Source organism: Thamnophis elegans, chromosome Z (genome assembly GCF_009769535.1).
Source record: "Thamnophis elegans isolate rThaEle1 chromosome Z, rThaEle1.pri, whole genome shotgun sequence".
Taxonomy (NCBI): Eukaryota; Metazoa; Chordata; class Lepidosauria; order Squamata; family Colubridae; genus Thamnophis; species Thamnophis elegans.
This window is the reverse complement of record NC_045558.1, coordinates 100020634-100033512: the sequence shown is the minus strand read 5'-3', so window position 1 is coordinate 100033512 and position 12879 is coordinate 100020634. Positions and strand designations below refer to the sequence as shown.

The 12879-nt window shown below is 38.1% G+C and overlaps 1 protein-coding gene across 6 annotated transcripts in view; it reads left to right on the top strand.

Annotated features, from left to right (window-relative positions):
- Positions 1 to 12879, top strand: part of MLLT6 (MLLT6, PHD finger containing) — a 128356-nt gene that overhangs the window by 64300 nt on the left and 51177 nt on the right. For 5 of the 6 annotated variants that reach the window (XR_004256846.1, XM_032235233.1, XM_032235230.1 and 2 more), the window contains exon 8: positions 5948 to 6049. Coding sequence is in view for 5 of the 6 variants with exons in the window: in XM_032235233.1 (XP_032091124.1) it covers positions 5948 to 6049 (102 nt within the window). In the remaining variant the exon portion in view is untranslated. Of the gene's footprint in view, positions 1 to 4193; positions 4398 to 5947; positions 6050 to 12879 lie in introns of those variants that run through there. The other variant, XM_032235234.1, reaches the window with a different exon arrangement.

Genomic DNA, 12879 nt, shown 5'->3' with positions numbered 1-12879 from the left:
TGGCTCTTCGGCTTTGAAACAGGGATGAGCACTGCCCCCTAGAGTTGGGAACGACTAGCACATATGTGCGAGGGGAACCTTTACCTTTTATGTGTGCCAAGAAAACTGATTTATGGTTTGTGACTGAGCAGAATTGAAAGTTTAATTTCAGATAGTGTGATGGAGGATTTTAAAAAAAGGAAGGATATTTTTGCACATACTAAGAGCTTCTACCATCTTTGACATTATCCCTGTGTTCCAAAATAATATTCAGCAGTGACTCTTAGTTAAAATTCTGTCCTGCATGTGATTCAGAAGTGCTCAGTTTGCCCCCCCTCCTTGCGCAATCTTCACCCACCCCTCCACACTTTTTTTCCTGGCTAGGCTATCATGTTTCACCAAAGCTGAGGGTGAGGGAGCCTGCATTCAGATAAAGGCTTGTCCTTGTTTGCAGGAGAGGAAGGGCAGCCCATCAGGCAGGGCACACCAACATATCTGATTGCCCAGCGCTGTCTGCTTTTCCTTCAGTGCCCAGACTTACAGGAAGAGTTGGGGAAGGAAGGTGGGGGTAAGCCCTCGCTGGCATCTGAAGAGCTCCTATTTCACTCACCCTGACGTTGGAGATCTACAAGTTAGTATGTGCAACGTGGGCACCGCCTTCCTGTGCTCAGATGAGAGCTCCCTTTCCTCCTCCCCGTTCTTGCTTTACTTTTTTTTTTCTTCTCCTCATTTAACTATCGGCCTTTTTCTGTGCTTGCTCCAATGCCACCCAACCCCCAGCTGCTTGAAACTCCCAGCACTGAGTGTTTAAAAAAAAAGAGACTGAGACAGAGAGACTTCTTGTTGGTGAACTTTGGGCAGTGAGATGAACTTGGCAGCCCCAGTGCGATTTGCAAATCCAGGCATTCCCAGGGCAATTTCTTCTGCAAAGGAGTGTGAAGCGTCGGGAAGGTAGGGGTGGCCTTTTATTTAGACACACGAAGCATGGCAGCACCCCTTCCTCCTTTCAGATTTTCTAACTAACGATAATACTTGTTGGGGGAGGGGAGGAGGGAGAGAAGTTTAGCATAAAGCAGGCAAATACGGAAACAAAGCTTATATGGGTACCTGGGCGTCTGCAGTGTATTCTGAAGGGAAGTGAAAGTTCTTGAGGAAGGGTAAACAGGTACTTGAGAGCCAAAAGGGAAAACGTGAGGTGGGGAATACTGCTGGGTTTATCAGAATGGCTGAGTGGATTTTTCAGTTTTATTCTAAGATACTGCCACTAACATTCAAAGGGAAAAGTCCAGGAGTATTTCTGTACCTAGAGAAAAGAAATCCATACTTTAAGCATGTCTGTACGTGATAGTTTACATGACTTCACCTTTCATGCTCTATTTGGCATTTAAGGAGAATTTAATATTGGCAAGAACTGTATAGATGTGGGCCATGTATATAACAGTGATATACAGTAGTGATATCCTTAATGTTACTATCCCCCCCCCCATTTCCTCTGCCTCTGGATAGGCCACACCCCCTAAAAAGCTAGTTCATATGTTATATATGCAGTGGAATACCCCAAGGTTCTGTTTTAGGCCCAGTACTCTTCAACATCTTCATCTATGATTTGGATGAGGGAATAAATGGGGAACATCAAATTTGCAGACGACATTCCAGAAGATAGGCTTAAGATACGGAAGGATCTTGACAAACTTGAACATTGGGCACTATCTAATAAAATGAAATTCAATGGTGAAAAGAGTAAGGCAAGAAAAACGAAATGCACAGGTACGGTATAAGTGGTACCTTCCTCAATAGTAGTAACTGTGAGAGGGATCTTGGAGTCCTAGTGGACAACCATTTAAATATGAGCCAGCAGTGTGCAGCAGCTGCCAAAAAAGCCAACATAGTTCTAGGCAACATAAACAGAGGGATAGAATCACGATCATGTGACGTGTTAATACCACTGTATAATGCCTTGGTAAGGCCACACTTGGCATACTGCATTCAGTTTTGGTTGCCACGATATAGAAAAGATGTGGAGACTCTAGAAAGAGTGCAGAGAAGAGCAACAGATGATTAATTTAATTTAATTTTTAATTTTATTAATATTTATAGGCCGCCCTTTTCCCTGAGGGGACTCAGGGCGGATTAGGGGACCGGAGAACGGTTGCAGGAACTGGATATGTCTAGTTTCATGGAAAGAAGGACTAGGGGAAACATGATAGCAGTGTCCCAATATCTCAGGGGTTGCCACAGAGAAGAGGAAGTTAAACTATTCTCCAAGAAACAAGGTAGAAAAAGAAGCAATGGAGGGAAACTAATCAAGGAGAGAAGCAACTTAGAACTGAGGAAAAATTTCCTGACAGAACAACTAATCAGTGGAACAGCTTGCCTCCAGAAGTTGTGAATTCCCCAACACTGGAAGTCTTTAAGAAGATGTTGAATAGCCATTTGTTTGGAATGTTATAGGGTTTCCTGCCTAGGCAGGGGGTTGGACTAGAAGACTTCCAAGGTCCCTTCCAACTCTGCTATTGTATTGTATATTTTTTTGCATATCTATGGTAGCAATAGCACTTAGATTTATATGTCACTTTACAGTGCTTTACAGCCCTCTCTAAATCCTTTACAGAATCAGCATATTGCCCCAAACAATTTGGGTCTTCAATTTTGGATAATTGATCTATGTTAAATTAGGAGATTAAAACTGCATCTGTTTAAAAGGATATTAGGACCAATGTTGGTGAGTACCTTTTAAAGCTAAACTGAAAACCCCAAAGTAGCAAAAAGACAGTGAAGCCAGGATATTTTATGTTAATATGAATTATAAATGGAGAACATTAACTTAAAAATGGCTGGTAGTCTTTTGTGGATATAAACAAATCTAATTTGATGTTGCAGGTTTATGAATATTTACTGGGACCAATGTCTACTGAATGTGATAACAATCCAATGCATAGATATGAACTCTGTATGGTTATCTGGGAATACTGGGAACCAGATATGTGACTATATTGTTTATAAAATAACTCTGTTCTTCCCCTTTTAAATTTTTATTGAATTCAAAAACCTGTGGGACCTGCCAGGCTTTTGCCTTGCTTGCTGTTGATCACTTGTTCCTTTTATCTCCTTTTTGATTCTGCAAAGGAAATGCCAACTTCCAACATACATTTATTTCCTGCATATCTCTACTCATCACATATGCACATAGGCATTATTAAAAAAATGAAAAAACAGTAAGAGCTACAATCTATGCTTTATTTTGAAATCTGTCTGTGTGCTAAAGTGAAAGTAGAAGCCAAAATAAGCTTCTAGGATAACAGGAGCCATCATGGGAGGTTAGAGGAAGGCACTGAGCAGGCAACCATTTTGTTGGGGGATTACAGCTTGTTCTCAAAATGTCAGATCTCATCTCTAATGCAAATGTCATTATCTCAGGGGTAAGTTTTCAGAAGTAGGTCCAGGTGGAACAGACTAAGAGGTGGCACAGGTCACTATCGTCAAAGCCTCTTCTTCCAGAAAAGAGCACAACTGGCACAAAACGTCCATCAATCTGTCCAGCAGTAACTGTATGTCTAATGCAACCTCCTTGCTTCTTGCTTCTTCAATGGCTATGTGATTCCATCAAAAGACCCTAGAGCCGTGATGGCAAACCTATAGCACGTGTGCCAGAGATGGGACAAAGAGCCCTCTCTGTGGGCACGCACAGTTACAAGCTGCTCTTCTGGTTTTCCAATGTGCTGGCCAGCTGGTCTTCGTGGGTCCTGGAGCACCAGAAAACGCCCCCCAAATGGCCTGGAAATGGCCTGGAAAATGACCTGAAAATGCCTCAAAACAGGCCATATTTCAAGCTATTTTCGGGCCAAAGATGGCCCCCCAAAACCAGACGTCTGCATGCTGGTTGGCTGGTATTTGGGTTTCCAGCACTCCGGCATGCACACATGTGAGCACATACTGGTTTGGACACTCAGTGCCAAAAGGGTTCACCATCACTGCCCTAGAGGAGCAGAAAAAGAGCCAGTTAATTTCAGGATAAACTCAGTTTTGCTGGGATTGAATGTGAGCACCACCACCCCCGTCCAAATATTTACAGCCACTAGGTTTTGGATCAGGACTTCCAGCTACAAGATTGTTATATCCCAATGTGGAGATAAATATCACCTCAAACTAACAAATGACTGCTTCCACAGCTTCATTTAAATGTTAAATAGAAGAGAAGATAGAGAAGAACGCTGTAGCACCTTCCAGTGGAGAAGCCTGTAAACCACTCAAACTCTCATCCTCCTCCATCATCTACTCAGGAAAAGTGCAGAAAACATGGGCTGAAGTTCCTACCCTGCAGGCATCCCAGAAGAATAACATGACTGATGTTCATGTCGAATGCTCCTGGGAAATCCAAGAGGACCAAGATGCTTTTCGTCCAACCAGATCACTTTCAGGTCATCTACTAGTGCAAGAATGTAGTTTCATAACTGAACAGTGACTAAATAATGAACTCTTAGGCACAGGGTTTCAACATAATTTGCTATCTGTTCTTTCTTAATGCATGGCCTAAGCTCTACTACTGAGCATTTTCCAAAAATAAAAATTAGCAATGAATCATCAAGGAATTGACGTATTATAGAAATTGAAATTCACAGCAGCAAATCCTTATTTTAACCAAGGCAGAGTGAGAAGAAAAACTGAAAGTCTTGCACATGGGAAAAGAAAAAAAGAAAAAATAATTGCTGATCCCCAAAGGCAAATTGGCTGCCTCACAAATGTAATTTGTCCAAACCTTATTTGGAAGTATCCTAAAGTTTTACAAGGAGAATTAGCCCTTTCACACAGACTGGCATGGATAAGCATCTTTATCAAGTAGTTTAACCAATTAATTTGCTGGATCCTCAGCAGGTTTAAAAGTATTGTCTGATTTATTTATTTATTTTGCAAATTGCATTGCCGAAAGGAAATTTTTGGTGTGATTTAATTAAGGCTAAAAGAAGGTCACACATCTGTAATCCCTCAGGTGGCAAAGGGATTTGAGCAGTGATCTCTTGCTCATCTTTTTTGAACCTAACATGGGTTTGGGTTTACTGACAGTAAAGCAAATTGGACGGGAGTATTTTTTTTTTTCCTTTTGGCAAATTTTCTTTTTATTTAAATATTTTTATTATACAGTTTTCTTCATTTTACATCACAGTTTCAGCTTTGCAATAAATCTATACCCATTTATCCACAGTTCTTTTACATTTATATATACTATTATGTATACATTATATAGTTATCATTCTAGATATTTTTTTACATTTTACATTTTTGTAACATCATTATATATTATTATATATAATAAATATCCTTTACCTTTCATTATATTTACACTTATTTCTAATTTCTAATTCATTAATCTTTCATTATTAGTTTTCTAATCTATTTGCAAATTTTCTTTTGGCAAATACTCAAGGGCAGGGGTGTCAAACTATTTCATTGAGGGCTGCATCAGCCCTTGGGGGCTGGGGTGGGCAGGGCCAGGTTGACATCACTCGTGTCAGGGGCATCTATGGTGCCTCCAAGCACTCTGCCAGCAAAAACAGGCTCCCAAGCTCCATTTCCAACTGCGACAGCCTCCTGCCACCTTCTGCCAGCAAAAATGGAGAGCTCTGTTTTCGCTGGCAGAGGGCAGCAGGAGGCTGTCGCACCCGAAAACAGAGCCTAGGAGAGCTGCACACGGCCCTCCCAAGTTCCATTTTTGCTGGCATGGGCACTGCAGACTGGTCTTTTGATGTTTCTAGGGCAGCCCCATGGGCCAGATGTAAGCATCTCATGGGCCAGATGTGCCCCCGAGCCTTGAGTTTGACACTCCTGTTCTGAGTGAAGACAAGGCTGTAATGGATGGCAAAGAAGAAAAACTATACCCTTCTGCCTGTATCAGCTTTCCCTTACTTGTACTTTTTCACCTGTTGCTAGAAAAGGCAAACACATTAGCTATGTTTTTGATCTTCTTTTACAGAGTCGAAAAGACAAAGAAAGGCCTAAACAGAAGCACAAGAAGCATTCAGAAATTGAAGCCACAGATCTCACACTGTCTTCCACACCCATAGTTACTGAGAAGGTAACAAGAAATATGTGTAAGATATTTATAACAGAGGTCTGAGTTGTTGTTGTTTTTTACAGTGACAGGCAGTCTGTGTCTATTCCAGACTGTTCAAGTATCTTCATGCAGTAGCTGATGTTGGATGTGCATTAAGTTTTCCCCAAAACACAAGTTTTTTCATTTGTCTAAAATGGGCTGTTTTTCATAGCTCCAAAGATGAATTTATAAATGATGAAACATGGAAATGAGCATTAATCACTTACATCATTATACTATAGGGTTCCCCATAGCTATTAAAAATATAGTGCAGCAAGCAAACACATTTTGATTTTTTAAAATTCTGATTTTCCACATTGGAGAATTCACTCTTGTTTAAATTTAAATGCAGAATGAGAATTCTATATACAGCCTTTTTGAGAGTTCTTTTAAGAATAGAAGAAAGATAAGAGAGAGGAGAGGGGGGAAAACAGAGAAGAAAATCATATTCCACATCAATTTGTTTCCGCTTCTTAATTGCTTACATTTTCCCTACCCTCCACTTCCTCACTGCCTGGAAAACTCCCAAGTCACAAGAATTCCATTTTGCAGCTGTTGGCTGCTAATGATACAATCACTAAGCTAAGCCCTCCAGTGATTTTAGAAGCATGTCCTAACTCGTTCCTGAAGCACATGTGCCAGTTCAAGCCTCCTGTAGCATTAACTTAATGGCAGAGCTTTACTTTCACTTTGTCTTTTTCTGTCTACTTGTAAACCAGGAGGGAAATGCAGTCTCTTGTTTGCTAGGATCGAATCCAGATTACGTCTCTATATCAATCGTGGCCATTATCAGGCAAACCAAGGACATCAAAACATTTAGGATAAATTTCATTTCTACATCTTTTTTTTTCTTTCAAAAAAGGATTGGCAAGAAGTGTTTATATGTAAAAACTCATCTTTCATTCTGCATCTTTGTCCTGCCATTCTGGTATTTAATCTGATTCAAGACAGCTAGATGCTTGTATACAGACATTTTTGCCCTAAAGCATAATGTTGCCCTAAAGCATTTTGGGGGTTATTTAGGTCCGAAATAGGTAATAGGTTTGAAAAGAATACAGTAGAAGGTGTTTCTGAGAAGTGTTGCTTTCCATTATCAATGGAGTCTCTTTTGTCCTGTTGTCACCTCAGGCCAAATGGCAGGGTTTGGAAGTTATGCAAACCCCACACAACCTATTTACAAGGGTTGTATATGCTACAAGCAACAATCCTTCTCAAACTACCTATCTGTTTCTTGAGTGTTAAGCTTGCAAACTCACTTTGACTTGAAAACAACAGCATCCATAGCAGATTGCCATAATAGGCTTTGATGTATGTAAAAACATCGCTCAAAACGCCATAATTATGTACCTGTATTCATCTTTTGATACAGGTTAAGTACAGATAGTCCTCATTTTACAACCATAATTAGACCCAAAATTTCCCTGGCCAAGTAAGACAGTTGTTAAGTGAGTTTTGTCCTATTTTATGACCTTTCTTGCCATAGTTGTTTAGTGAATCACTGCAGTTGTTAAGTTAGTAATAGGGTTGTTAAGTGAATCTAGTTTCCCCATTGACTTTGCTTGTCAATGGGTCGCAAAAGTGAATCACATGACCTTGGGACACTGCAGCAATCATAAATACATGCCAAGCATCTGAATTTTGATCACATGATTAAAGATGCTGCAATATTGTAATTGTGAAAAATTGTAAGTCTCTTTTCAGTGCGGTTGTAACTTTGGTCACTAAACAAATGGTTTTAAGTTAAGGACTACCTATAAGAATCTCTTGTTTGCTCTCTTCAATAGACACTCTTGCTTGGAAATACTTATTTGGTTCTGGGCTGGGCAATATCATAAGCAGAACACTTTTACAAGTTATAAGCAGTTGGTTGTTTCAATCTATGCCTACTTTACAACAAGGTTTCTCCTGTTAATTTGAATTATAGGAGATGGTTTGTTTCAAAGAGTTAATTTGCCATCCTTATTTGGGTTGGAAGGGATGACAACGTCTGATGATTTGGAACAAAATGCTTATAATATGCAGAATGCATACAGTTTGAGAAGAGAAGGTGCTCTAGAGCAGTGGTTCTCAACTTTGGTCTGCAGACCACTGGGAGTATGTGATGTAATCACAGGATGTCCATGAAGGCTTGAAGAAATGTTACGATTTAAATCTTAAATCTTAAAGAAAAGGTTGAGAATCACTGCTCTAGAGAAAATGCATACCTTTAAAAATGAATAGCAAATCTAATACAATGGTACCAAATTTCAGGTCCTATACTGAAATACTTAAGCCATTTTAGATGATACTATATATTACATTGCTTACTTCAAAATATGGTGAGCAGTCCTTCCTACATCTGTTATTTTATTCCCAAATTCTGCTACAAGAAATCTGAAAAAAATTCACTGGCACCCTGAGGTATTAGCTTCATTTTTCAATCAGATAAAAAGCAAAAAAAAAAAAAATTGCCCTACAGCAAAGGGTTATTTTTAAATTCCTTGCAACACAAGTTTATAATGGATCTTTAAAAAGGAGCGCTGAGGCTTCCAAGTGAAAAATTAGGATATTTGCCAAATAAGACAATAAAATCATTCAGAAACGAGAGAACATAATCTATGAAACTGGCAAACTGTTCTCTCCTTTCATTTGAATATCATCTTACTAGATGACTGCACAAGACAAACCCTCCTGCAGACTTGTACTTTTTCCTTGATTTTAGTTCCAAGTAGATCTGCTAATAAATGTTTTCTTTCTTTTTTTAATTGATGGTGGACGTACTTGGAATTGGAGAGATGAATTTATAAAATGGCTGCTATGCATACCCAGTCATAAAATAAAACATGGAATGGGACATAGAGTCTGTAAAATGTACAAGGAAAGATTTAGCTGAATTAATAATGCCAATCCAATATCTGTTGTTTGGTCTACACCTCCAGATTTTGCTGCTGTCCCTCAACTGAAGCAGCCCATTGTTGAGAAAAGCCAGCATTTCCCCATTGTGGTAACCTCCAGATGCATTGTACTACATTTCTTATCCCTGACTAGCATGTTGTCAATCCTTTGAGGTAGGACAGACTAGGAAACTGACTCTACAGGTTTGATTGGAGCTATATTTGTAGACTATACTAACAATACCGTGAAAGCCTGCCATTGTTTTCCCTGCCCTCCCTCCTATATCCCATGAATTACGGCAGAACCAGTCTGAGTTTCTTCTGAATATCGTTTGCTTGTTTGTTTATGAAGCATATTTGCGTACCTTTTGTCTTAACCATCTCTACATTGCTTCTCCAAGGGCATTATTCTGGCTCTGTGTGCATGGGGTAGACAGAATTCTTGTTCTACCCTTTGGGGTGCACTCATTTACATTAGATTTTTCTTCCCAGATTTTCAGATGGCTTCCCACACCATTTTGGAAATGTGTTACTTCCCGAGCCAGATGGATCTGGCTAGCCCACTGTTCTAACAGGGGTATCAAACTCGATTTCATTGATTAACTTATAGAAGGAATTCCTCAATTTTTGAGTGTATGGCTGATTTAGGTGGTAGTTTTAGTCTTGGGCTGGCTCTGTGGCATTTCTTTCTTTTGGCCCATCCTACCAGGGAGGTTATTTCATGCAGCCCATAATTTCTTGTCCTTCCTCACTGCTCTCTCTGCTGCCTTTCTGTGAACTTTCTTCCAGCCAGAGAGCTAGCAGTTGTTTGGAATATTAACATAACCTTCTTTGTTGTCATATGAATTGACAATTAATAGGCAAATGAGCACATATAGGTTGGACTTAATCAATAACCATCTTGTTCCCTCAGCCTATAGATTTATTAGACATCTTACATTGAGGGTTATGTACACTGACCATATTTTCATGGAAAAAACAAAGAACAACCTGAAAAAAAACTGCAAGTAGTTCATACGCCTAAACATTTTAATTGTTCAAATTTATGATTTTGCTTTACAAAGGAACATGCAAAAGAAAAACTTAAGAAAAACTACAAAAACATAATATAAATATCTAAAATTAAATAATATATGTAAATTTATTTTTAAAAGGCAGTCAGTTTCCATGTTTTTCAAAGGAATGTGAAGGACTGCATTAAATGGTATCATTTGTATGGCTAAAGTTAAATGATCAAAATAAAGAACAAAGGTGAGTTTTGGAAAAATAAATCTAAAGGACAGTATTGTAAAATGAAGGGCTGTCCCTTGTAATAAAGGACTTCTGATCACTTGTGTTTTTTGGGCTTACTTATCACGATCAGCAGCAAAGTTTCTGCTGGAAGCTATATGCTAACATTTTCTGCAGAATTTGTTTTCTGGTTCTTGATGGCTCATCTCTGTTTGTATAATTTTTGAAATCCCCAAACATACAAACTGGAATGTCATCAGTGGAGCCTACTCACTCTCACTTATTATATACATAAACTATTTTACCTCAGGAATCCTGCTGCTACTCTTGTTTGAATAATTCCTGGGAAACTGCCATCTGCCTTAGTTAAACCAGCTTAAATTAATTGGATTTAACCCAATCTGATTTTTGCCGGTTGGCTTAATTTAATTCTGTTGCCAGAGTATTTGCCCAAAAGAGGCCCAGTCACTTATTTTATTTTGCTTTTCCAGCTTGAAAAAACATTTGATGGCCATGAATTAAAACTGTATTTTTATAAATATTAAGTGGATAGTTACACCAAAGGGCAATAGATCGACATCTATAGTAACACCACTATATTTTTTATGGTTTAGGCTTAGTAACATTTCCTAGCTTAAAGTAATGCAAATTGTAAATAATCTGGAAATAAAATTTTCACAGATTTTATTTACCATGATTGCTGGCACAAAGACTATTGCAGACAAATGATTAGATCTAACAGAAAAGTGTATAAAGAACTTCACAATTGATCAAACATCATAGAGTGGATATTAAAATAGAGGGTGACTGCCTAGTAGCCACCATACATTATTAACAACCTGCTTAGACAGTGGGCAGAGTTTTTAAGAATTACAATTTTTTAAAAACATCTGGAGGATATCAGGTTGCCCATGACAGCTTTAAATTTGGGCAATTGTGGTTCTGGGGTTCCATTTGATCCCCAGAGATTTCTCAGCTGGTTCACAACAAAATTAATTTAAATTACTACTCCTTGTGAACCACAGCTGCATTTTACCAAGATGCTTTAATCTCTCCTCCCATCACCAGCACTAATAAGTAGCAAAGAAAACATTACTAAGTCAAAAGTGCTGGCAAATGAGCACAAGGCGCTGCCCTCCGCTCCTAATCTTACACTCTTCCAATTAGACTTCCTGAGTTCAACAGCTTAAGACAGCTGTTCTCCAATAGCATCGCTGATCCTGACATTCCTACTGCAAATCTTCAACCTTCAGTTGCCAAGTTTGTGATAAAAAGGCAAAAACATCAACTTCGCTCATACTGAACATGTGAGAGTTGATGAATTGTTTGGTCTGGATCTGTATTAGTATGGCAAAGTGCCCGTGATCTGAAGCACTGTAAAATATTTCTTGCTCAGAATTACTCAAGGGACCATATTTACATACGGCCTAATTACAAACTCCATAGCAACTTGGGTATATGTGTATTTGTGTGTATGCATATTTTTTCATGCATTTTATTGTGATATTTTTTTTTTAAGTTTGGGGTGAGATTCAATATTTTTACAGAAATTTTTACAGTGTTTATTGCTTATACTGTTAAATTTCATAGCATTCTTATTAAAGGAAAATGTAGCAGTCATGTAACAGCTATAAATATTAACCTACTGTACTTACTGTGACTTGAAATGATACATCTAGAATAGAAGTCTGATTAAATTTGAGCAAAAAATCTCTTTCTCTCTCTCTCACACACACTCACACATCTGCACAAACACACACACACACACACACACACACACACACACAGAGACGTCATACAAACACTAAACTTAGATAGAATTTGAATTATAAAAGGATATATTTGATGTGAAGATAGTGACCAGAAGCAATTATAAATAATTTGAAGTAATCAGCTGGATACATGGATGGGAATTTATAACAATGTTTTTAGTAATTTTTTTTCCCTTTTCATAAGGTCATATACATTTATTTTAGATCATGAGAGTGGTGATATCAATATAACTGTTATTGGTTATAGCTTTGTAGTGACTTATAATTATTTCTGCAGATGCTACAATGATTTTAGTTTTATATGATTGATTGGTTTTTAATCAGTGAAGTAATAAATTCTAAATTTTATGACAATGGTAAATTCTTAGTTTATTTACTTATATTATATTTTCCACCCATTAGGTCTTTTCTTTTTTCCTTTTATGTAGTTGTTTATTTTATTCTTTAAATATTTTGAAAGAAATGAATTACAAAGGCCGGGGGAGAAATGACAATTCCTGTAGGTTATGGGAATGCAGACAGGTGTAGTAAAAAAAAGTTTTCACATTTACACCAAAAGGCCAGCCAATATCAGAAATTATTGTGTACCAACATCATTCAGTCAAAAGAGGAGAGTGGATGTGACCCACAATAAACTGAAGGAATTGGTACAGTAAGACATAAGTGCCCAGCACCTACTGAAGAGAAGGAATACTTCCTGTATTGCATTGTGAGACTCTTCCTTTCCCTGTTAACCAATCTGATAGTAACAAATCTGAAAGTTCCATCTCAGTAGATTAATTCAAGATAGTGTTTCATTTTGGAACTTCTTGTGATGCAAAATCTAGTATAAACTCACTGGACATTTTATCAACTTTGATCATAAAGGCATATTGATGGTTTATTTATATGTAGGTAATAAACGTTTTTAGAACAGAAGATTAAACTACAAGCTAAT